At 42.6% G+C, this 26,675-nt stretch overlaps 1 protein-coding gene across 2 annotated transcripts in view; it reads left to right on the forward strand.

Moving 5' to 3' along the window:
- The first annotated feature begins 1,804 nt into the window (after positions 1 to 1,804).
- The window catches only part of TTC23 (tetratricopeptide repeat domain 23), a 51,736-nt gene continuing 26,865 nt past the window's right edge, over positions 1,805 to 26,675 (forward strand). For both annotated transcript variants that reach the window (XM_012732656.1, XM_004693097.2), the window contains exons 1-6: positions 1,805 to 2,000; positions 9,249 to 9,448; positions 11,336 to 11,459; positions 12,951 to 13,101; positions 13,282 to 13,407; positions 21,251 to 21,428. In XM_012732656.1, coding sequence (XP_012588110.1) covers positions 9,269 to 9,448; positions 11,336 to 11,459; positions 12,951 to 13,101; positions 13,282 to 13,407; positions 21,251 to 21,428 — 759 coding nt within the window. In that variant the 5' untranslated portion in view covers positions 1,805 to 2,000; positions 9,249 to 9,268. The remainder of the gene's footprint in view (positions 2,001 to 9,248; positions 9,449 to 11,335; positions 11,460 to 12,950; positions 13,102 to 13,281; positions 13,408 to 21,250; positions 21,429 to 26,675) is intronic.

The raw sequence follows: 26,675 nt of genomic DNA on the forward strand, positions 1-26,675 counted from the left end.
GAGGCGCAGGCCCGAGGGGCGGGACGGGACGGGGCGGGGCGGGGCGGAACGAGCGCTACAGAGGGCTTGGGGAAAACAGAACCTTGGAGCGGAAGACGGAACCTCGCGATAATTCGCCCTTGTTCTCGCGGCCACACGATAGGTGGGACGAGAGGCTCGTTTTCCCAGAGACGCGCCTATTGGTCGGGAGCTCGGCTTCCTGCAGACTGGCCCGCCCCACTGTTCGACCCGGTTCCGGCTCCGGCTGGGCACGGTGTTGTCAAGAAAGCGTCTGTTGTGCTTAGGTTTTGAGGGAGGACTGGGCTGATTCCAAACCTCAGGAACCAGTCACGTGCCTGATCTTTCATTCATACGGTCATTCAGTCACTCGTGCTCGCGTCCAGGGCACTCTGGAGGAAACATGACAATAACGCGCCCGGGTTTATTGTGTACCAGGCAGAATTCTAAGCGCTGTGGATAGGTTTTCTCACTCGGCCCCCACTGCAGTGCCACGGGGGCTGTACACCCGTTTGACGGAGCAGGACCTGAGGCCCAGGGGGTTTATGTAAAGTGGCCAAGGTTAGTTAGCGAGTACTGAGCCGGAGCACGGGAGTGAAAGGCTCACTGAAACACAGTGATCTTCCTGACACGATGCGGGCAATCGCCTCTGCCCTTAAAATACCCAAGGTCTGTTATGAAACGATAGCTAAAAAAGGACAACAGCAATTTATTAAATTTAATATGGCGGTGTCTAGCATGGCTGAGCAGACCGTCAATAAGAACTACTTAAAAGCTCAAAATCGCTATGTCCACACAAAAAGAGCCCCAAGGAACAGGGCTTGCTGTTAAAATGGGAAGCTTTGGTGGGGGATATTTAAAAAAAAAAACCAAACTTAACAAATACCCTGTTTGTTGCAGCTTTTCGTTTTAAATGTCCTCTCGTGAAGCTGTTGTTATTTATTGTTTGAAAAGCTCGAAGTTTAGTTTTTTAGCTCGCTTGATTTTTTATGATCAGTTTCACGTTGGTTTAATTAATAACTCGGAGATAAACATTCCAGAAAGCACAGCTATATTAAATAATGCCTATGTTAAAACAAGTGTGAGGAATGAAATACTTGATAGTTACCCATTCGTTAAACCTGACCAGAAGTTATTAAAGTATATAGCATTGTAAACGTCAGGTACTTCAAGACTATCTAGGTTTCTAGATACCTAACAATTTATCGTGCTTAGCAATTTTTACTAGACTTAAAATATCTACAGCTTGTGTAAAAAAATGTTTAAGAGTATTAAGGGTCAACCCGAATGATGACATTTGCCTCTAATATCGAAGTCTCAAAAAAGAATTAATGATAAAAGTGTTTTAAGGAATCAATATGGTCCTTCTAGTTTTCATTTATTTTTTAAAAAGGAAATGTTTTAATGCATTGATTTAACATGCTATTTGGCAATGAAAAATGAATCATCCTAAAATAATTTCTGCTTCCTGGAATTGACACAAAAGTAACCAAGTCTGTTTAAGCATTCTACTGACCACTTTCAAAGGTTCTCTAAATTTGTCCAGTATTAATTTTTCTATTTTGCCTTTCAAAACTTGGGGGATAAGGGGCTCCTAATCACAAATCCTGTTGTGATTTTTGCAGTATTTGAAAACTTTAGCATTAACAGACAGTGATACCACTTTAAGAAAATTCTAAGGAAAAGGCAACCCTACGTTTAAAATTCCCACCTCTGGCCCCCAAGGATTGGGTTACAAACTTAGACAAAATACTCCTCCACTCCCTATTGGTGCGTTCTTTATCATTCTCCTGCCTGTAGTTTTTTGGAGTACCAGGTTGCTTTACGGAAAAGGCTTCTCTGATTCAGTCTGGAGCTGCATTACATTATGCTTTTTCATGGTTATTGATCTGCACAAAGAATCGAGGAACCGATACAGCAGGATCCTAACTGGCAAAGCAGATGGCGGAGACAACTTTGTCAATCGCTTGAAAAAGAAACTGAGAATCTCTCCAACCTACTGGGTAAATGGACAAAGGATTTTACGACACAGAGATTTGAAAGTTTAAAGAAACTTTTGGAGTTTTTACTAGTTTAAAGTTGTAGATGTCAAAAAAAAAACCAACAGGTTATATGCAGGCACAGTCTAAGAGTGGCAAGAAGAGGCGTTTTCAGAGGGTGTTTTTCTCTTTAGGGTGAGTTTGAAAGAATATTATTCCTAGATTACATCATTTTTTTGAATGATAAAGGGACCCAGCTAGTAAGATTAATGAGAGATTGTTTTGTCCTCTAAGAAGCTGTGGCTTGTTACTGTTGTTGCTTTAATATAGGTTTAGAAAGACTAATACTGTAGTTTTTAAGTGAAATGGATTTGTGTGTGTGTACATTAAATCTAGCATGATATCTGTTAAAAGATGTGAAAAATTCGAATCTTCTTTGTATCCAAGTTTTGTATATGTTCGTAGATTCAGGAATCCAGGGACTGAACTGCTAGTGTCAGAGCAAAACATAATATTGAAGAAGAATCAGTAAGTAATTTACATAAGTATAAATTCTGAAAAAGAAATTATATTTTCAAAAATTCTAATTTCATTAGAACTAAAGTATAAGAGCCATAAAATACTGATAACAGAACAACTTATATTAAAACTTGTATTTGACATAGTAACCAATTTTTTTAAAAGTTTATTTTTACATCATTTTGTACATTTTTTTTTCCATCTAGATTGTAATCCCCACGGGTTTCCCATCACCAAGTCACCCGAGTGCCATCACCATAATCCTGTGCACTGTCCCCCCCCCCCTCCGTTTTTGATCCCATTCCCCACTCCACCCCCACAAAATGTCTCTGGTCTATGGCTGTTCATTATTCTTGTTATTTTCTTGCCTGGTCCATTATACTCCTGCTATGAGTGACACCATCCGGTATTTTTCTTTCTCTTTCTGGCTTATCTCACTAAGCATGATCTTTTCCAGCTCTATCCAAGAGCAACCAATTTTTTTAAGGATCAGCCCAATATGATAGTTTAAAAGTTTAGCATCTTAGTGACTCCTTAAACCTTAATTCAACTAATAAGTTTCACAGCTAGCATCCCATCTGTGCCTCTACTAGTCATGGTAGGTCTGCAATAGATATTTCTCAAGTGGCCTTTGTTAGTCCATTTTTTGGAATGCAAAATAATAAAATACAATCCCTCCAGATGCTAATACTTTACCTGGGAAAACAAGGCCAAAACATTTAAATTATAACTGGACAGCTCTGTTACATAGACAACTGTTGTAAGCCATGGGCACCCCAGGGATTCAGACCTGTGTGAGCTTAAGTATTTTTAATATAATTTCAGTAGATTAAAAAAAGATGATGTGGAATCTCAGGTAGTGGATGAGCTGTGTTCTGATCTTAAAGAATAATTGTTGACTGAAGCAGAAAGGTCACTTGGGGTCATCGGTTTTACATGAAAAGCACAGCAAGTTATTGGAGGAGTCAGTTCGCCACAATTAAGGAGCTGTTCCTAGTTCTTGAATAGTACAGAAATCTTATGAAAGTAATAATTGAAGAAGATAAAACTGCCTGTGCTATGTTGGTGTCTGGGAGAGCAAAGACCAAAATCTAAGGGGCTAAATACTCTAAATATTGGAGTAAGATTGGTGTTTTCTTCTTGAGAGGAGTTTTAGCCAAACACCTTACTCTGTGGTTGAATAATAGAATGTAAATATCAATACATTTCCATGTGTTCTTCTAAAGCATTGAACCTATCTTTTGTTTAGCACTGTAAGTTTAAATTTTATGAGCTAGTCATGGCACAGTCAAAACTGAAAAGTGGTTTTGTTCACATGGATTCAATGTTTGTTCCTTTTTTACTCAGCATTTAAATATGTTTTCTTTAATTGGACTGAGGGAATTTCAACGAAAAATGGTCTAGTGCTGGAAGAACACTTAAGAGAGGACAGCAAGTCTTGTTATAGACTGTCGGGTTTCAGCTGTCTTGTGTCTCCAAAACCAAATTCAATCCCCTGTCTGCTACCATGTTCCAGATCCTAGCCTAGAGTAATGCAAGCAGAAGTGAATTAAAGACCAACTCCCCCCAAAAGCCAAAGTGCTTCAGGGAAGCTGAGAAGGGTGTGTGTCACCTGCTTCAAAACTGTTTCAAGGAATCTAAAGTTTGTCCACCCAAAGCTGACAGTCAGTGGTTCTTAACTACGTAGATGGACAGGAATCTCTGGCTGTGGAAAATAACTCTGAGACAAAGTTTCCCACTACAGAGAACCAATGTGGCAACTGTCAGTGGTCACCACATACTCCTTTTACTCTCCTGGAGAGCTTAGCCTTCTTTGCAGTTAAGGAAGCAAATAAAAATGACCCATGTCACTTCAGGGCAATGGTGGTAATAAACTCATCCAAGGTTTTTCCAGTTTCTTTTTTCAAAGTTTTCTCTTCACATGCCATGACTCCTATTGATATATAGTCATATATCTCATTGCTATAAAGTCATGAGTGACTTTGTGGCTCAGACACCCCACTATCTCCATTGTCAACCCTTCTTCCTAAACCAACTGGGCCTATGACATGGAGCTAATCTGTTAACAGATTTTCCCTTGTGGATGTGGACTTATCATTTATTTAAAGATTTTTTAAGTTAAAACAAAATGCTGTGATCTCATGGCTATTTTTTAATAGCTTTAGTGAAATGCAACCTATATGCCATACAGTTTAATCTTTTCATGGTGACAGCTTTATAATTTTTCAAAGAAAACCTATGGAGTGCAACCACCACCATTTTCCAACTGTAGAAAATTTCCATCTCCCTAAAAAACATTCCTTGTATCCATTTGCAGGCATTTCCCACTCTTACCTCCAGCCTAGGCAACCATTACTAAGTAATCTTTTGCCTATAGATTTTCCTTTCCTGAACATTTAAAATAAATATAATCATAAACCTACCTTCTTTCAATTAGCACAATGTTTCTGAGATTTAGTTTTATTTTAGTGTGTAACTACTTCATCCCTGTTCATTGCCAAGTAGTATTTCATCATATAAGCACATTTTATTTGTCCATTCACCAGTTGGTGGATATTGGATTGTTTTCAGTTTATAGCTATTGTAAATAATGCTACTTTGAATTTTTTGTGTGTGTGTACAAGTTTTTATGTAAACACAGTTTTAGTTCTGATGGGTATATACCTCGGATTGCAATTGCTAAGTCATATAGTAACTCTGTGTTTAGCTTTTTGAAGAATTACCCACATGCTTTCCAAAGCAAATGTACAGTTTTATCTTCTACCAGTAGTGTGTGCCATATAACGCTGGGAAATGTGTATGGGAACTTCAGTTTCTCCACACTTCATGATGTCTTTTTGATGAGTTATACACTGGCAGGTGTACAGTGCTTTTATTGTAGTTTTGATTTGCATTATCCTAATGACTAACGATGGTGAATTACTCATGTGTTTATTGACCATTCATATACCTTACTTGGTAAAATGTCCTCAAACATTTTGTCTGTTTTTGAGTTGGGTTATTTGTCACCTTATTATTATGTTGTATTTTGTTTTTTTACATAATATGGATAGAAGTCTTTTATTAGATAAATAATATATTTACAAATATTTGCATATATATTTATGGGTTATCCTTTACTTTTCCTAATGATTTGCTTTGAAGAACATAGCTTTTTCATTTTAATAAAGTCTAACTTACCTATTTTCTTCTCTTACCATTTGTACCTTTGACATTGTATCTAAGAAATACACCCATGCGCATTTATAGTTCGTTGTTTTCTAAGAATTGAATTGTGTTAGCTCTTACTGTTTGGTCTTTGAGCTGGAATTAATTTTTGCATGTGGTATAAGGTAGGGTCCAACATTTTTCCTTTGGATGTGCCTATCCAGTAGTTCCAGCACTATTCACTAAAAGGAACATTCCTTCCTCATTGAATTACTTTGGCATTTTTGTCATAAATTAACTGACCATTAGTGTAAGGGGTTATTTCTGAACTCTTGATTCTATTTCATTAGTCTATAGGACAATGCTTACGCTAGTGCCTCACTATTTTGATTCTATAGTCTTGTAATAAATTTTTCAAATGGAACTGAGTGCTCCAGCTGAGGTCCTCTGAGTCTAGGCTTAACTTTGTGTACATATTTTAAATTACTAAATTTCGCAACTTCAGATTTCCTACTGCCTTTTTGTGACGTTTTGGTAGTGTAGTTTGTACTTTTCTAGGTTATTTTTCTATTTTACAGCTTTTGGGGTCACAGCCTAGTCACGGGCAGTTACTTTTTAACTTGTACATGCCCATGTAGTCATAAAGGTGGTTATTTCCTAAGAGCCACTGATCCCAGAGCTTCTGCCCCTCCCTCAAGCCTCCCTAGACCTCCGCACAAGTCAGCACCTAAGGGTTCCCAACACCTGGAGCAGCAGAGGACCTTCAGAACCCAGCTCCAATATAGTTACCCTCTACTGCGATCGGTTGGCCCTCCTGCTTTACCAGTTACTACGTGTTTGAACATCACCATTTGGAAATGGAAGGCTGAGACCTCACTTCTGACCTTTGTTTTCCTCCTACTTTGAGCTGGAGCTTATCATGTGTTTCAGCATTCTATTGGTCAGGTCTGGCAGAAGGAGTAGCATCCGTGGATTGGGTATGTCTAACTGGCAGTTGTGGGCACTGACAGAGACTTGGGAAGCTGAACTAAGCTGTCGGGGAGAGGGTAGCCTGTGTTTTGGGGCTGATTTCTAATGACAGATTAAGCCCCAGCTATGGCTATTACAAAGAAAAGAAAAGTGGTTGACGATAAGCATGTAGCTCTGAGTAAGTGAACTGAAGGGTGTGCTTTTATACTGAAGGCTTCACAGCATACAGTGAAACAGACACATACTTAAAACAAGACCATTTATTAAAATATTTCCAGAAGCCAGACATATAACATGTTGCATTTCATAGATTCAGGGGTGCAGCCTTTGCTATTTAATCATCCTTGAAGCTGGAAGGAGGCTGTGGATACTGGCAAGCCAAGTTTAATTGCAGTGCTGTTTCTTAGTGGCTATTAAGTGGTAAAATACCTTCTAATCAATGTTATTTTATATTAGATTAAATTGAGAAAATGAGTGATGAACGGCATGGACCAGGAAAATCACCTCCTTTTATTTCAGCCTTTAACTTTGAAAGAGCTGCTCCCCTCCACCCCACTGTTACCTGCCGATACAGACCCAGTGTTGATGGGTATTCTGACTTTTCAAAAGAAGCCACAAGTCCAGAAAGTTAGATTTTTATGTACGTGTGAAGCTTCTAATTTTAAAATATTCACATTTTTTAAAAAACTGTCTAAAATTCTTTTAAAGTGTATACAAATTAGATCCATGCTCAGAGGATAATCTCTGTGATAAGAATTTAATATTAAGACTCAAACCACTTTTTACAGCTTAGTCAAAAAAAGTAGAAAAATCAAACTAAATTTTAGAGTTTAACACTAGGTTCAGAGGCCCAGAAAAACAAATATTGCACGGGATATTACTTTGTGTAATTTTAAAATTTTCAGCTCAGTAGACAGTGTTGCATTTCCTGATCATAAAAATATTTGGTTACTTTTAAGACCTAGTGCTCACTTTTGTCTGGAGTCTATCACTCAGCACAACTATTTTGAGGTTCAGTCGTATTGTAGCATTACCTGTCCCTTTTTAGTCATTGAGTAGTTTGTTTATAGCTATCCCACAGCTTGTTTATTCATTTACCTACATTGATAAACAGCTGGGTCCGGGGCTACTAAAACTCCTATAAATATTTGTGTAAACATATTCTTTCATTTCTCCTAAGTAAATACCTGGGATTGAATGGCTGCATATTTATTAGTTGTACACTTAACTTCTTAGGAATGTGTCCAACCGTTTCACTGACACTTACAAAAGTCTTTTTAATTTCAGTTATTTTAATTGGTAGAGTGATTATCTCTTTGTGGTTTTGATTCACGTTTTCCTACTAACTAATAAGGTTGAGCAAATTTTCATGTGCCTTATTTATCACTGATAAATCTTCTTTGACGTTTTACTTGTTTTTCTTACTGAGTTTGGAGAGTTCTTTTTATATCCAAGAATCCATTCTTCTATTAGACACATGTTTTGCAAATATTTTCCTCCAACCAGTGACTTGTCTCCTCATTCTTTTCATGGTTTCTCAGAAGAGTAGAAATGTTTAATTTTGACGAAGTCCAGTTCGTACTGATTTTTAAACATCACATCTAGAAAATATTTGTCTGACTCAAGATAATAAAGATTTTCTTTTAAAGGTGTAAGTTCCAGTTTGTTAATGGTTATATGTGATGTGAGATGTGAATAAATGACTTTTAAGTTGTTTCAGTTTTTACATGTGAATAACCAGTTGTTCCAGAATCATTTGCTGAGCAGATTATTCTTTCTCCAAAAGTTGCTTTGCAACTTTGTCAACAAACATTTGTTTGTATTTGTCTAAATTGCCAGCAATACCAAGCTGCCTTGATTACCATAGCTTTATAAATCTTGATAAAAATTTGTCTTTAGTTCTTTGCTCTTCTTTTACAAAGTTGGTTTTGGATGCTTAGCACTTTTATATGAACTTGAGAAAATGTTTGTCAGTTTCTGCCCAGTCATCTACTAGATAACTTTGGGGCTCTCCTCTGTACTGTATTCTGGACTAGCAATCAGCTAGGCAGTCACAGGCCTCACTTTTTCAATGTTTTCAAGCTCTCAGGAATCACAGTCTTCTTGTCTGATGTCCTATATTTTGAAAATCACTATTCCATAACTTTTTTGTCTGTGAATTACGCATTGGATTCTTTTTGGTTTCCTTGTTGGTTCTTGGGTTATTTTAGGCAAGTGGATAAATCTGCTTCATGTTGCTTTGTTTTGGACAGAAGTGAAAGTTTAAGAGCAGTATTTGTTTTTTCTGTTTCAAGGTCATTTGGGGTGCTGATTTTATTCAGGCTTTTTGAGAACTGTTTGGGTTCAGCTGATTCCTACTGTGGAGAATATGGTGTGTGTGTGTGTGCGCGCGCACTTTAAATAAACAAAGAGTGTTCTGTTTAGTTAAAACTGGAAAGCACTCTGAAAGTTTTACAAAGAAATCTATACTAGCACCAGCATCTTTTTAGATAGAATGTCACTAACCCCAAAGAAATCTTGGGTAAAATGTCAAAATTGTCCTAGATTCTAGCCTCAGTCTCTATGGGAAATGTGTATTTCTTAAAGTAACTCTGGAAATTATTATTTAATATCTTTATTTTGTTATTTCAAAATTAGAGGACAATGTATATAAAAATATGGACGAATCCCAGGAAACCCACATATCCAACCACCTGGATGAAGTTGTTGCTGCTGTCAGCATAACGCCTAGAAAGAAGACCCCAAACAAGCTGCCTCAGACAGCCCTGTTCCAGCCTCCTCGAGAGAAACTTCAGCTCTGTGAAGAGAAAGTGAAGTCCTTTTCCAGCAATCACAAAGTAAGGCACCTGCTTTTCTGGTGACTGACAAGTGGGACTTGTTCAGTCATCCGGGGCTCAGGCGCTGGGAGCGGTAGAGAGCAGCAGGGCCTTTATCAAGGCTCCAGTGGGTGCGGCACTGGGGCCTCCAGGCACGGCCTGTGCCGTGTTGCTGAATGAATGTATACACAGCTAAGCTGCATGCCCTGGCCTCTTCCAGGTGTGTACTGGGCTGGCCGGTAGCAGGGTTTGACCTATAGCAGGGTTTGACCTAAAGCAGCCATTTCCCATTGGCCAGTCACCACTTAGGAGCTCACCCTGTGTACCAGGCTCCTGTCCTGAAATTCCGCTGCTGCCCACATGGAGCTTTCAGAGGACGACCTTCACCTTCTTGTTTGCTCTTCATCGTCTTCTTCATCTGCCTACTTCTTTTCATTCTGTGCCCCAAAGTGTCACTCACTGACTTGTTTGTTCAATGTGCAATTCTCTGCCACTTCTTATGTCTCATACCTTGTTTGTCCATTCATTCATTTCCCAAGTACTGACTCTGTCAGGGACACCTGTGGGAAAGCCTCTGCCTTGACCTCGGTGGGGCCCCTGGTTTGGCTTGGAGGATAGATGGGGGCAGATACTGGTGGTCAGCATGTCAAGTCCTGTGATAGACGCAGTGAGGGAAGGAAATGTGGGCAGCGAACCCGAATTTGGTGGACTCTCAGCAATAAGGGAAGCTTGTGTGAACAGCAGTTACTTGATACTGGTGCTGGCTGGGTTGGCCATAGGTTTGACCTACAGTGGCCATTTCGCAAAATACTAGTGCTCAAGAGTTGACTCCATGAGGGCGAGGACACTCTGGGCAGAGGTAGCAGGTGGACAGGAGTCAATGCCAAGGGCTTGAGGGGGCCAGTCTGTTTGGGGAACCCCAGGAGCTGGCTGTAATGCAGGCCTTAATGACACAGCACAGAAAATGAGATTGGATTATGGACAGACTGGGGCCCTGAGGATGTTTAACACCTTGGAAGAGGGTTCACTTTTCTCCTCAAGGCTCTGCAGGCCACCCTAGAGTATAAACAGGAGAGGACCATGAGCAAATTTGGGCTTCCAGAACAACCACTCATATCTGCATAGTCATGGGGAAGATGGATGAGGAGTGAGCCAAGTTGGAGGAGGGGGCCAGTTTACAGGATATTTGCAACAGTGAAGACGCTGAGATCTTTGGACAGCGAATAGAAATGGGAAGGAATCATTGATGACAGGGATGCAGAGACAGATGAGAGTGAGCCAGAGGGCATGTGTACCTTTCCCACCTTTCTCAAAGGGGATCTTGCAAGAGAATGAATCCCTAATGGCCTACGGTAGTTAGCATATGTGAAGAACTGACTTCTCTTGGCTGCGTTTATAATAGTACTAAAGCATTTCATATGTTTCCTCACAGTCAGCTCCATTTTATGCATTTGAGGCGGGAATCCCAGAGACATAACCTCGGACCCTCCAGCATCCTTGTGACTAAAATGCTAACTTGACGTTTAGCGGAAGGGCTCATTTTCTACTACAGAACTGCTGTTTTCCCCTTTGCAACTACTAAATATTTGTGACTACAAATACTAAATCACTAAAATCATGTGGTGGGATGATTCCTTGAGACTGTGCCGTGCTTTTCCATTTTTACCTTTATTCGTTATGCTCCTCGCCCTCTACTGTGCTGTGCGGTGTACTTATTTCTTGGGCTTATTTTCCGATTCACCCGCCCGAGCAAGCAGATCTTTGTTGTTCATTCTCTGAGGTATTCCAAGTGCTTAAACCACATCTGGCGCATAGTCACATGAGTAGCAAGACAATAGATGCTTCACAGGTAAAGGATGACCATGGGCAGCAGGACGTGGGGTTCTCAGCCGCCTTCTCCTCCCCCAGTACAAAGAGGCCGTCCAGGAGCTCGTGCGCTGCGTGGCGCTGACGAGGATCTGCTATGGTGACTCACACTGGAAACTAGCCGAGGCGCACGTTCACCTGGCTCAGGGCTACCTCCAGCTGACAGGTGAGCCCCCTCAGGCTCAGGAGGGCCACTCAGTCGGCTTCTGCCCCTGCTTTCTACACTCATAGGAAACCGCAAGACTGAGCTGAGCCCCCTTGCCCCCATCACTGAGTCAGTTATCTGAGGCTCAGACCAGGGTTTCACAGCGTGGCTTTGGTCAGAAACCTGCTCCCCTTCTGCATGACAGTCTTTCTCAACCTAGAGTACAAGACCTAGCTGCTGTGTACGAAGGTACCTCATCATCACCTCTTCCCATGTGTCATCTCCCCACTTCTACCACGGCCCTGGGGAGTGAGGCATATTATCACCCCCTTTACCGTGAAGGAAGTTGAGGCCTTCCGGGTACTTGCTGATCTTGGCCTCAGAACCCACATTCTTGAGCCCCAACCCACACTGCCTCCTGTAGCTTGAATTCAGGTGCCATGAGGGACTGCACCAGTGCTGAACTACGGTCTTCCAGGCCTTTCATACTACTGAATGCATCCTCAGCATTGATACATTCTTGCCAGCTAGATGAAGTGTGTGCTTGAAAAAAAAAACACAAAATCCCGAAAGAATTCCATAGAACATACCCCAGATGTTCTCCATCAGAATATATATATATATATATATATATTTCCTGTTTTACAGATACAGGAATAGTGCCACCCATTTTGACAACTTCTTTAGAGGTTTTTTTAGATACAACTCCATATAATAAAGAACATAATACCAGAGTGTAGGCTGTGGGTGGAGGGGTGTGGAAGGAGGTGTTGGTGTGGGGAAGAAAAGTGAAGTTACGGGAAGCAAAAAATTCCAGAATCCTAATTGGTACTGTCCAGTGTCACCCTCACCACAAAGCAATCACCCCATGGAGAGAAGGGCCCTGGCACTCTGGGAATTCATTTTTGCCATCGCATTCTCTTTGTTCCATTTTGTTGTACAAAGATCTGCTCCCACGTAGGAATAAGAGCTTATAGCATCTTAGTCCATCACCTTACTGGAAGAGGATCTATAGGATTTTGTAGATTCTTGTATTTGTAGAATGCTCAAATAACTCCCTAAAATTAGAATGATAGCTGAGTGAGCAGAAAACTGAATTTTTAGCATTCCATTAAATTGCTGTCACAAACCAGAATTAAAATTCACAAATGTCATATTTCCTGCCCAGAATGCTATCAACCTCGTATTCCATGTTTTTGTTTTTGTTTTTTAATTATTTAGGACATATTTTATGGCTGGCCCTGGGGAGGTTTCAAAGCTTTTCAAATTCTGATTGTTGCATTTCTTTTATTTATTCAAAGGCCACTGTGGGAGAATTTGCCCTGCGAAGTACTAGGTGTGAATCCTTCCTTGGTGTTTATAGTCATGACAGTGTTCTGAGTGGCCCCAACATCTCCATGTGCCACTTGACGGGATACAGAGGCCACCCTGTCAGATTCCTTAGTGTGCAAGAGTCTACCTTTGCCCAACCAAAATGAAAACAAACTGAGACCGCCTCTTCTTTCTCCACAGGAATGTCACTGCAGGCAAAAAAACATGCAGAAAAGGCCAAAGAAATCCTCACCGACTCCATCACGCCCCCCTATAACGATGACACAGATGTCTTCAAGTGTTCTATCGAGCTGTTCCACACCATGGGGAGAGCCTTACTCGCCCTCCAGAAGTATCCTTTTGTCTCTCATCTTTACAAATAGAAATATGTAGTATTTGTCTTTAATTCTCAAGACCAAAGCAAACACTGAGAGCTCCCGGTGGGTGATGGGAGGTGTGTGAGCCAAGGATGTCTGGGAACGGGAGTCCCGGAATCTAGAACTCGGTAGAAAGTTTCTTGAACACAACTCAGATTTAAGGATGCGTCAGAGAATTTGACAAAAGCAGAAAGACTCTCAAAGGAGCTGCTACAGTGTGGAAGGATTATAAAGGAAGAATGGGTAGAAATTCAAGCGCGGATCAAATTGTCATTTGCACAGTAAGTTTCAAGCCTCAAACTTTCTGTACATAAGACGGCCGGAGGTTCTTTGTCAAAAAAATCTTGTCCACGATTCTATGTCCATTGCTTCTCTAAGGTCATTGTCCAAAGTAAATAAAAGAGGGCATGTTCAGACTGGACTTGCCACTACCAAGACAGACATGTGGGCAACACACCCACTAGACGCGTGGCCTCCCAGCCAGCCGGGCCCTAGAATTCTGGGCATCATTCTCTTAACTTTCTGTCAGCCTGCTCTCCCTGCCCCCTCCTCTTCCTCCCTCCCTCCCTTTATCCTGTGCACTCTGAATCTAAATATTTCATTCAATACATTGATTTTATGATTAGGTCCTCAGAGTAGAAAGAGTTCAGATATCTAAGTTCATGGTGAGAGAGCTGTCTTTTGTTTCTCCCACCCCCAAATAAGTCCAACTTGATGCTTGGAGCCTGGGTTGGGGGTGGGGGTGCGAAGGACCTTGGGTGACCAGCACACTTCTCCCTTCCCAAAGCCCAACCCAAGCCAGTTCCACAAAGCACTGGGCTGAGAGTATGCTCACTCGCAAGGAGGGGGGTCATGGGAAGATGACAGAAAAGGGCTATTCTAGACACAGCGGCGAATCCCCAGCTGACCTACACAGAGACCTTATTCACAGCTGGCACAACTCTAGCCAGACCGCATGCGGAGGCTGGGCCCCAGGGAGCTGACACCCAGTGGGAGCTGTGTGAGAAGGAAGGGCCCAGAGAGAACCCAGCTGGTGCCTGCACATGGCTGAAATCAGGAAAGATGTCTTTGACTCATGATTTTATAAAACATTTTGTCCTAAGTCTACCCTTGTTTGTTTCTATTTTTCTGGAGATCATTTGGACTTGAAATACTGATCATTCATTAGTCCATACAAAACCTTTGCTATGCTTTGTGAAATTGATTTTGTTTCATCTCTGATCCTCACTTTCCTTCTGCCCTCCACACATCAGATATACCTATGTCAACGCTATTTATGTGTTTGAATATATCTTTCTGAATAATAAATAGTATCGTTTCATATACTTTTTTAAAGTATGTTACGTTTGTATAAACTTGGATATCTCATCCCATTTCTCATTTTTCTCCACTAGCAATGCTTTCACTTGGTGCCCGCCCCTTAGTTCATTGCAGTTCACCCCAGAACACACTCACCACTCGTGCCTGCCACGATGCACAGTCAGCTAGAACCAGCTCCTGGCACCGGAGGCACTGCCTTGAACATCCTCAGGCAGCAGGTCACTTGTGTAACTAGTGGAGACCTGTATTGTAAGACAGGAGATAAGCAAGTCAGAGGTTCAAGGTCTAATACTTGTTGCCGCGGCTGAGACCTGACTGATGTTACAGTACTTCATGCTGAGCAGTGTTGCAGCATAATAGAGTAAGTGATCCTTGGCCAGAATCTGCACCCACGAGCTTTCCAAACCAGCAGTACCAAACCTTGCCAGCAGATGGCGGGCCTCGTACACATCTGTGCTCAATATCCATCTAAGTTACATTCCCGGAGGTCCCACGTTACTTTTGCCTTTAGCAGAATTGTTTCAAACTTTGCTTCTGCTTTGCTTCCTGAAGATTCTACACAGTGAAATAGTCACTGGAACTTGTCTGAATAACTGCCGGCTTTCATTGGATCACGTTGCTCTTGTTTCCTCTTTGAAATGTGACTATTTTGCCGGGCTCCATCTGCTTTAGGGAGTAACCCGGCTTTGGGTTTGTACCTCTCTGCAGTCAGCCACACGGGCCTTATCTCTTGCCAGGTTTAGCGCTGGAAGGCCAGGCTAATTGCTCAGGCAGTGCTTGTGGGATTGGTTTCTCTTAAAAGGGGATCTCTAGGGCATCCTCTTCCTCCCTCTGCCTCTCCTTTTATGGTACCCATCAGCCAGGCCAGTTCTTCCCTCCTTCGGCTGACAGATGCGCGAGCGAGGGTGACTCACCCTGTGTCTCCCGTTCCTAGGATGCCTGTGACTTCTACCTGCCTCCCCACCCGGAGCCACTTCATCCACTGACTTGCTTATTCACTGCGGAGCGTGAGCCCAAGCCGCGTACTGCTTTGTGGGCAGTTGTGGATTTTTTTTTTAAATCACTAACAAAAATAGGTTGATTTTCCCCTAGTGCTAAATGATTTTTTTATCCTGGTTACTGATGGACAGATCCCCAGTCACAGACCGTGTCGTACATACAGGCACACACCATAGTGTATGTACCCGCGCGCGCAAACTCACACACACACCACACACCTTTGATTTTTCTGTGCGGCATGGTGGTGATGATCAATGAGATCATCCTCCAGAGCAGATGACCCCTCGGGCGCTCTCTGTGACCACGGGCAGTGTCATCTCTGGCGTTTTCTGCAGCTGCCCGGAGAGCCTGGCCGCGCGGATCGAGCTCTGAGACCCGCCTGATATAAACGCCCTGAGCGCATCAGGCCCCCTCCCAGGTGTTTCTAGAAACCAGCGTGCGCTGCTGACCCGGCTCCGCAGTCAATCAGCGTCCATTCAGCCCAGCTGGCGCAGGCGGTGGGCGGGCCTGGCGCACGTGCCCAGTCCAGGTGGGGACATTAGGCTGGCAGAGGGTTGCTGTGATGACTTAAAGGGACCCTGCATTTGGGCACGGGGTCCCTGAAGACCTTAAAAGGCAGTCATGACATTACCAGCCAGTGGAGCATTTTCCTTTCTGCACTTCCATTCCAGAAACCATTTGCTGGGAAAGCATGTCCTTACACCACAGGCGGGTCTGTCCTTCAGGGCTGCCCCCGGCCTGTGTTTTTTCCTCTGACCAGAGAATGCAAAGCATTTTTTTTTTGTCTTTGCTCACATGAACCACCCAAACTAAAAACTTTTCAAACTTCCATTTCTTTACTGGTCTCACTTTGTCTTGATTGATCATCATCACGAGACTTGGAAAGTGACCCTAATGCAAGGTTTTCAAAGAGGAAGTGGGGAAGGTTTCTCCGTCAGCCAACCCTTCCTGGGAAGCGGTAGAGAAAACAGGAGCCAGGAGACAGGGTGTGCACTCAGCAGCTGCCCCTCCCCCCTTGGAAATGTGGGTCTCCACGCATGCTCGCGCTGCTCGTGTCTTTGCTGGGATTTCTGTAACTCCCTTATAACCGTCTTGGCCCTTCCAGCCCACAGTCCTCCCTAAATGGGTCCTACCCATTACCTCCAAGTCAAACTGTTGGACTTCTGATTCAGGGTTATTTTGTGTTTTAATTTATTCCACCATCTGGATGTCCCTGTTTATATAGATGTGTTTCTTTATTTTTTTAAAAAAATATTTATGCATACAAGAACTGGGGTCTGGGTCGCAGAGGTACAGGAGATGAGAGGATTCACCAGAGACAGAGTGAGGAGCAGAACAGACAGGTCAACTGAAATCCACTGCTGAGGGGAGCAGCAGGTGAGACAGGAGAGGTCTGCTGTGCTTTGTAGGTCAGCTCCCTGGCCCGGTTTCAAACTCATGCTGCAGTAGCTGGTAGCAGCTTGATGGTGCTGAAACATAACCCCTGCGCCACCAGGGAGGCCCTAGATGTGTTTCTTTAAGGAGTCACTCTCTCTGCACTTATGGGCTGGGCATAACGACCCTGAGAAATGCCGGTGTGTTCCAAGTCCTGCTACTCCCTTTCCGGTGCTCAGGAAATGCCCTCCTCTCCTCCTGAAGGGTGTTTCCCTGCAGTTTCCTCCCAGGGCTCCATGTGCCTGGGATGCTTGATGTTTAGTTATGAAAGAAGGAAATCATTTGATTGTGTTTTGATTTTTGTTTCACTTTCACTATCCGAGTGACTGAAGAGATGCTCTTGACTTACACAAAATTCAGTTTCAAAAAAAAGTTGTCTTAAACATGGGCAAATCATGTGATGTAGGTAACTTAACTATTTTTCCACTTTCTCTTTCTTTATTCTCCTGAAGCTTTATTTTTGTCTTTCTCTTTCTGATACTCTATCCTTGTAATACACATTCCCTTAAACAACTGCAAATAATGATTCTGAACAACCACAGTAGTTGTTCCATCTATGCTGGTCTGCCTTCCATGTCTGCCCTGTCAAAGTTTCTAAAACTCATCTGAAATAAGTGTCTTGTCACGTGCACTATGGAACTACTGTAGGGTTTTTTTTTTTTAATTTAATAAAAAAAATTGCCTTGGTTTAAATGGTGGACCTGCCTAATTAACATATTGCCACATTCTGTTACTCAAAATTCTCTGTTTGGTGTGTCTGCTAACATTCCACAAACACAGGACTTCCTAGGCAGGAAATCCTCAAAGCGTTCCCGGCAGGTAGTTAGAAATGGAAACGGGAGAATGTTGCTCTCGCAAACATTACATATGAGCAAATGGAGACAGACAAGATTACCTGAAATTGGCTGATGATTTAAGTGAGTTGGAGATGGAGGTAAGACTACAATCGAGTTATTTCCTGATATAGTACCCCTTCAATTCCTTTTTTATTAAATATATCAGGAAGCTAAAGTAATTTTATTTTCTATTTTCTTTCCTTTTATGTGAACAGTGGACTCTCACTGAGCTCCGCCAGCCTCATTGTGGGTTGCATTAGCTTGACAGCGTCCACTCGGAGCTGGGCTGTTAATGCCAGGGCCCGGCATTGCCAGCAACAGCGACATCAAAGGGTGAGGGGTGGAGAGTGTCTGGCCCACTATAAACAATAGTGTTGTATCTGTTCATCTGTTAAAATATGCCAGGATTATAAAAGTATAGATATTGGGTATGGGCCCTCCCTGGTGGCGCAAGGTGGGTAAGGACTCAGCACTGCAAACTAGCTGCAGCCACTTCAGTGTGGGTTCGATCCCCAGCCCCAGAGTGACATGGCACAGCAGACCTCTCCTGACCCACCTAACTGCTCCCCTCATCAATATACTTCATCCATCTGCCTATTCTGCTCCCCACTCTGTCTCTGGTGAATCCTCTCACCATCCCTGCACCTCTGGCCTGTGCCCCAGTTCTGTATGCATAAATAAATAAATTTTTAAAAAAAGACACTGCGTGTAAATATCATGTACACAACACCACGTCTACAAAGCAGGGCATTGTGAGAAATGGCTCCCTGTAGGTGTTCTTCCCGAGCCCACCTCCTCCCCAGATACCAGCAATGCTTCTCCCAAAGTTGGTGTGCCTCATTCCCCTGAAGGTGCCTGTGTCTTGCCATAACAACACAGTATATTTTTCATATGTGAAAGCTTGATATGTCCAGATCCCTGGGAAGCTGAGTTTTTGTAGTTCAGTTCCATATAGGCCACGGGTTGGGAAGGGAAGGAGTAAGAGGCATGATACTCCAAGTAGGCATTTGAGATCAACCTGGATGGCATGTTCCCTTTGCCAAGCATTTGCAGACACCTTATCTGATTGCTACAACCACCCATTTGGGACCCCAGTGTTCAGATCTGGAAGCCAGGGTGCAGAGGTGCTTTGTTCTTGCCGGAGGCTGTGTGTCCCCAGGGCATACACCTGCTCCTGCTGTGCGCTTGGGGCTGTGACGACCTCTAGTCCTGTTCTTGTCTAGACCGTCTCAGAGTCAGGTATCAGGAGGATTTAAAAAAAATATTTATTTATTTACACATACAGGATTTGGGGTACAGGACAGAGGTGCAGGGAGTGAGAGATTTCACCAGAGACAGAGTGGGGAGCAAAACAGGGGGATCCACTGAAATACACTGCTGAGGGGAGCAGCAGGCAGTCAGGGGAGGTCTGCCGCACCATGTGGGTCGCCTCCCTGGCTGGGGATTGAACTCCTGCTGCAGTGGCTGCAGAGAGCTTCATAGAGCTGCGCTTTAACTCATTGCACCACCAGGGAGAGCCCTGGAGGGTGATTTTTTAATGCCTTAAATGGTGACATGATGCAAACTCAGAGTGATGAGCTGTGCTCTGGGCTGAGAGAGCTAGCAGACACCTACAAGTAATCCATGGTCTCCACCATTACAAACCCCAAAGTACTTTTCTTTCAGGTTCCATTTCAGGAAAGGAATTGCTGAATAATGAACTAGCACGTGTCTGCTAGCTGAGTCTGCTTTGTGAGCTTGATCGTTAAACTGAATATTGCTGTCTTCTAAAGCTGGTGCCCAGCTGAAGGCATCTTGGCATTTGTATTTGCTTTACCCCTCTAACATGCTCTGAGCTGCTTTGGGGACAAGGGACCTAGTCTTTTCTCCTTCAGTACACTACATCACTGATGAAAGTGAGAAAGGAAGATGAATCCATTTTCCCTCTGCTCAGATATCTAAGGCACTGTCCAGGATAAATTAGATGGGGGGGGGGAATCCAAAATATGTGACTTTCCTTAGATTCTAGATGAGAAGTAATCGAGCATTTTCAGTAAAGATCTAGGTTTACTGATCCCTGTTGTTAATTAGTTAACCGATGCCCACTCAAGAATCTCTTCTTTGACTAAGTGGTTTAGTGCCAACCATATGATTCAAAGTGTCTATCACCAAAGATATGAGAAGGTTTTCTCTTTGAAAATAAATACGATACTTACAAAGCTAAATATGTCTACTGCTTCTAAGCTACAACTCTACTTGGTCTAGAAACATCTAGTCCTGATATCTCTTCTGTGTTTTAAACCTTTTTTTTTTTTTTACAATAATAGAAGGTATTCCAGTTCATAACCTAGTTAGTGAGAATTTTATTTCACTATGGTCACCTGAACCACATATCTGAAAAGTACCTTTACCCTTTGATCAATCCCTTTGATATTTATTGTAGAGCAAAAATTGTCAAAAATATTCTATGATTGAGTTGAAAACAAGGTCCATGTTTTGTGTTCCCTTGGTTATTTTCTCACATTATGTCTCATTTTACCCATGAGCAATTTGGGAATTGTAAGGCCTTTTTGTAACAAAGAGTCTGAGGTGGAGGGAGAGGGGAAGGATTGCTTTTTCTATATGAATTTTGTATATGACATTTTTCCACACAAGAAAAAAATTTCTAATAATCTTGGCAAGTATTTTGGAGATTTTTTTAGTGTTTGTTGTTGTGTTTACTGAACAGTCTATAGAGATGCAGTTTTTATGTAGGAGAATCTCCTCTCAAGAAGCTACAAGAATATTTTTCTACTACCACCTTTATTTATAATTTTTAAATTAACATTTTTTATATAAAAGCAATAGAGCTTTAATGGAAGAAAAATTTTAAGATTTAGGAAGCTAAGTCAGAAACATAAAATCACTCACAACCAACTCCTTAGAGATAACTATTACTAACATTTTAGGGGCCACATGTCTGGCTTTTAGGTACCTCTTTACATATACATTAGAAAATATTTACGTGCATGAGGTATTATGTGAAGTATTTTTGTAATCTGCCCCTCTTACTGACAAATATATAGTGAACATAGTTTTTGTTGTAAATGTGGATCAACATTAACTTTTAATAGCTACATGACATTCTGCTTGGGTAATATAGATTACCACCTGTTGTATTTTAAGTGCATTTGTAGTTTTCCACTTTTTTGAAGAATGCTTAGGTAAAATTTTTTTATATATATATTCATCGCCTTCTCCTGCCAGATTATCACTTCAAGATTAAATGCTAACATGCAATGAGCAGAAATATGTGTACATATATATTTTTTGACATAGAGAAGCTTGTGCTCAAGTTAACTCTTCCAAGCCATTCATGAGAGTTTGGAAATGCTGGAAAATGGAAATGGTGGATTTGAACCTTCCTATGTATTCCAGAATCCATCTTTATGGGCACTGTGTCCTGCTGAAGGAAGCCTTGCTGACAAGGAAACAAACCTGAACAACCTCTAGACCACCTCTATTTGTAGTATTTTTATGTTAATTATTTTAAAAACAATCTCTTTGATTTTTTTAGGGTGTATCAAGGTCAGAAGAAATCAAAAGAAGCTCTTCCACTTTACCAAGAGGCTTTAGAATATATTGAGAGCAGTAAAGGTGAAAGAAGTCTTGAGTGCGTACCAGTACTGAGGGAACTAGCAGGTGCAGAGCAAGCCCTGGGATTCCACGATGCAGCTGTCAACCACCAGCTACAGGTAAGCTAAGCATCCTGGCCCCAAGACCTGTCTAGATCCAGAGCAGCTCCGAGAATGTCCATCTCTGTTATTTGCGATAACAACGTATTTACAGTAACAATAACAGTTATTTGCAAATAATAATTTGGATAAGGAGAACACTTGGCCTGGGCTAGATGTTCGGCAAACATCTTTGTAGTGAGGCCCCGTGGGTGCACATCCTGCACCCCGAACTCCATAGAGACAGCTCTTCTCATGGCCGAACGGGTTCTTATCTCCCAGACATAGTTTCTTTAGCCTTTTAGTATTTAACTATTTAGAACTAACATTATTAAATTGATCAGGGTTCTTTTCTATAACAAAAGTCTACCCCTGAAGTCACTTAGTGTCATCTGTTACCTGCTGTCCTATGTTCTCATGATCAGATGCTTCTGTGAGTTTGTCTGTCAGGACTCTGCAGACAAGCAGGACCTTATAACAGCATCTAGACACAGAGAAAGAAAGGTTTGTTTTGGGAATTGGCTTACATAAATGTGAGGGCTGACAACCTCAAAGCCCACAGGTAGGCTGGCTCAAACATGTGGACGGATTGGAAAGACAGTAAGAAAGCTCTCCAAGTAGCCAAGGCTGAAGGTGATGGTGGCTGTTTATGCCGTTTACAGTGCGAGCAGGTGTGGCTGCGTGATGGACAGGTGGTGAGTCTGAGTTCCCATGAAGTGTATGAACAGACGTGACAGGTAGGCAACTGGAAAATCAGTACCAGACCTCAGAAAATAGAGATCAGAAGGTATCTACTTATGCACAGTAGTTGTCTTTGGAGAGGATGGTGTCATGTAGGGAGGGTTTTATAGAGTGAGAAAAGAATTAGGACACTCTGGAGGAACTTCAGTGTTCATTGGTCAAGTAAAGAAGGCTATCCTGGCAAAGGAAACAGAAGAATTTGCAGGAAAGACAGGAGGCAAAGTAAAAGACAAAGAACCTCTGTATTTGATGCCTTTAGTTGTGGTGGAGGACATGGAGCTGTGAGAATGAATGAGTTAGTGTTTGTAAGGTGCATCGTGGAACCTGATGTTCAATGCTACGTGAGAATTTTTTAAAATTTCCCTTTTTCCTTCTTCTCCTTTCTATCCCTTTCCCTTTTTCTTCAATGATGACTTTGTGGTGGGAAATGTTAGATCAATAATGAGTCTATACTCATAAGTGACACAGAGAAACAGAAGTTTCCTTAATGCTCTTAAGCTTTCAACATTTCCTTACATCATTGCATTTGAATTTTGAATCTAAGAGAGATTTCCCTATCTTCAGGTCATAGAGATGTTTATTCACTTTTAAAATATTTGTAAAGATTGAGAGCTTACTTGTTTATTTTTTAAGGTAACTATTAGAGCATGCTTAACTAAATACTTGCTTATCATTTATTTTATTTATTTTTAAAGATTTATTTATTTATTCATACAGAACTGGGGTACAAGCCAGAGGTGCAGGGGTGGTGAGAGACTTCACCAGAGACAAAGTGGGGAGTAGAACAGGCAGATCGATGCAGTACACAGTGAGGGGAGCAGTGGGCAGGTCAGGAGAGGTCTGCCGCGCCATGTGGGTCATCTCCAGGGTGAGGGATCGAACTTTCACTGAAGCTGCTGTGGCCAGCTTGCAGCGCTGAGTCCTCACCCGTTGCGCCACCAGAGAGGACCCTTGCCTGTTATTTCTAAAGAGAGCTTGGTGAAGTCAGAATACCATTGAATTTGAAATCAGAAAGTCTGGGTTGGCATTCAGACTCTTATTTACCAGCTGTGTAATTGCACAAGTATTTAACCTCTCAAAAAAAGAAAATCTACAAAAGACCTTCCCCACTTCACAGAATGCTCAAAGGATCAAAATGCCTTGTGAGCTATTAGGCATATTGCCAGTTTGAGCTACTTTTATTTATTAGCAATCATTACTAAACATTTATCAAGGTTTGCCTTTTCTTTAGGAACTTTACCTAAAATAGAGAAAGGTACAGTGTGGCCACAGTGCTCCCAGGGAGCCTGTGCCTCAAAGCCATTTATTAAGGACACACAAAGAAAAGGGGTTTTGTTATTTCTCCTCTTATTTTTCATTCTTCATTCCTTTGGAGTGAGAGAAACGCCCAGAGAGAAAAGACCTTTTATTTTCTGTAGAATGTAGAGAAGTTCCAAAGTATTTTAGGAACCACCCCATTAAAGTGGCGAAAAATAAAGCAAGCCCGTCGGGTGGCCCCCAGCAAAGGCAGCAGGCCTGGGCTGATGAAAGGGCTGTCATTGCCATCCGGCCCTGGCAGCAGGGGTCTGCAAACATGATTGTTTCTGAAACTCCTCGGGGCAGCTTTTGGCAATAGAACCTTATTTTCCTATCCAAAAAAATAAAATAAAATAAAATCACAAGATTTCATGTCTGTGAGCGAGAGTGTGTTTGTGGGTGTATATCAAGTAACTCTGCACTAGCGTGGATGCTTTTTCACATCGCTGACACTTGAATTGCATAGTTCTCATTTCAGTTCTAGGGCAGCCCTGCTGCATTTAGGGAAGTTTAACTTGCAGAGTAAATGAAATCATTTAATTTACCACTTACTCTAACAAAGACTACAGGCTAAAAGTCTGACTTCAGGTGTCTACTCTGGGTGAGTTACGACCCACCTGATGCCTGTGCTAAGTTCCCCCACGAGCTCCTGGCAGGTGCAGGCTCCTTGGCAAACATTCAGGTTGGCTCTTGTCATCGCTTCTCTTGTCAGACAGTGCTATTTTTAATTGTGATACCTGCAGAAATCTACTTGTGTTTATTAATATGACATAAGACTTAATCTAGTGCCATGCTGTTCCTTTTCGTTAATCATTATTTTAATAAAAAATGCTAATGCTCTTTATTAAAAAAAAAAAAATCAAGCCATACAGAAGAGTACAATGAAATGGGTGCCAGTCACCCCAAGCCTCCCCTCCCGTAAGTAGCCCGTGTCTGGCTCAGTTGAGCATCGTTCCTCAGTTTCTGTACAGATGGGTTCGGAAGGACAGAGAGAGGAGAGAAAGAAAAGAAACACTGCTGTATTTGACAGCACAAAAGTGAAAACCTGCTCTGTGACAACATATCAGAGTGTCAAAAAACGAGGGGAAAATTAGAGCCTTCTTACAACATCAAAATGAAAAAGAAGGCAGTAGACAATGTGGACAAAAACCAGGAACAGAGCTTTACAGAAGAGGAAATCCACTAAGATCTGTGTAAAAATCATCAGCAGCTATCCAAATGTAAGAAATGCAATTAAGCCAAGGAATGCTATTTTTGACCTCCCGATGAGCAAAATAAAAATGTTAGACGATGCTCTGTGATGGCGGCGGTGCTGTGTGTTAATCATTCCCCTGGGTCCCTGTGAGATGGAGCTTGTGCCTGTCACTCACCGAGCCCCACACCGAAGTAGGTGTTGAATCAGCCTCTGTCTCTCCCTGGTGCAGCTTTACAGAGACCCTGGCCATCCGCCAGGACGGCTTGTATTGTCTTCCTTCCTGCCCAGTTCTGTTCTCCAGGGCAAGTAGGCTCCAATCAAGTCTGCAACAATCCCTCGAGCTGCTTTTATGCTCTTCCCTGTGCGGAGGGAGAGGGAGATATTTCCCTCTGAGTCAGTGACCCCCTCAATTGAGAAGTAGTCCAACCCCACATTAAGAATGGGATCCACACCCAGAATCCTCCCAGTATTGTAAGTTGCATATAGTGGGGTCTGGCTGCACAAATACAGAAATCCTTTTGCTAGTTATCAAGTTTTCTCTTCGAGAATTGCTACATACTTTTATCAACCTGAGTGGACAGCCCTGAGTTGGGAAGAGCCACCAGCTCTGGCTCAGCTGGATGTGAGCACATGCCATGGGTTCCATGGTTCCCAGAAACACATGGGGGGACCGAGTAGAGTACCCCATGGTGGCTGACTTTGTGAATGTGGTTTTTCCATGAATGGCCTTCCAACGTGAGATAGGAAACGTTTGTTTTTCTTTTCTTTTTAAGTTAATACAACATGCTAGCTGCTCAAGAGAGTTAGGAGTATTAAACCCTCCACCTCAGCTTCTAGATGACGGCTGATAAACATATCACTACAAGACATTGAAAACAGCAAGGCAGGAGGGGAAATAGGAGCTGAGAAAGAGGAATAAATCAGGAGTGGGACCTGGGCCCCCTGCCACGGATGTGGGGGGGAAGGGACGGTGTCCTGGGCTGGTGCACAAAGCCAGGAGGGCCAAGCCTGGGCTCCTTGGGTCTGTGAATGCCAACAACTGGGGCTTAAAGGCTCTGGGTCACCTATGACGAGGGAGCCACATCCTCTTAGCTAAGAGGTTGTTCCAGAATGGGGAGCAACCGTTTCCTCAGCTGCTGTGCAGGCTAATGGCTGCCTTCATGGGCCAACTTGGCACGTGCTCCCTAAGGCGCCTCCCGCTCCACGTGCCTCTCAGTCTGCATCACCCCAGCCTTTCTGGTCTGTGGAAGGTCTTCCGGGGTGGGAGCAAATGGCTGGGCTTCCAGTCCCCCTCCACCTGCTTCTGGTGAGAGCAGCTCCCCGCTTACCTGCTTTATGTCAGGCAACCACAGCGATGCTGTCTGGGATAAAAGGGGTTTGTCTTTGCACTCAGCGGGGCTCTTCTGTTTCAAAAAAGAAGCTGGAGCATCAGCAGAGCTCTGGTGTTTACGTCCTTTAGTAAGTTGCTTTGTTCCCACCGAATGGTGTGGTTCTGAGTGCTGAAAGATTTATTTACTTATTTTAAATTCTTTTTAGAAACTGGCAGTCTCCCCACCATCACCACATCCCTTATTCAGTGCAGTGTTTGAGGCAGAACCATGTAGCTCAAGTATAATCGTAAGGAAACTGCACTTACCAGTCTCACTCAGATGGCCATTTAGATGGTTCCCCCCTTCTATTTAAAAAACTTTTTAAGGTTTATTTATGCATTCCAGAACTGGGGTACAGGCCAGAGGTGCAGAGGGTGGGGATGAGGGGATTCACCAGAGACAGAGTGGGGAGCAAAACAGGTGGATCTACTGAAACATGCAGCTGAAGGGAGCAGCAGGCAGGTCAAGAGAGGTCTGCTGCACCCTGTGGGTCAGCTCCCTGGCTGGGGATAGAACTCATGCTGAAGTGGCTGCAAATAGCTTCATAATGCTGTGCTTTAACCCCTTGCGCCACCAGGGAGACCCTGGTTCCCCCATTTCTTACCATTTAGATAATGGTAAGAAATAGATAAATTAGATAAAGTAGATAATTATTATAAAATAATT

This window comes from Condylura cristata, unplaced genomic scaffold, assembly GCF_000260355.1.
Source record: "Condylura cristata isolate star-nosed mole 26May11 unplaced genomic scaffold, ConCri1.0 scaffold00035, whole genome shotgun sequence".
Taxonomy (NCBI): domain Eukaryota; kingdom Metazoa; phylum Chordata; class Mammalia; order Eulipotyphla; family Talpidae; genus Condylura; species Condylura cristata.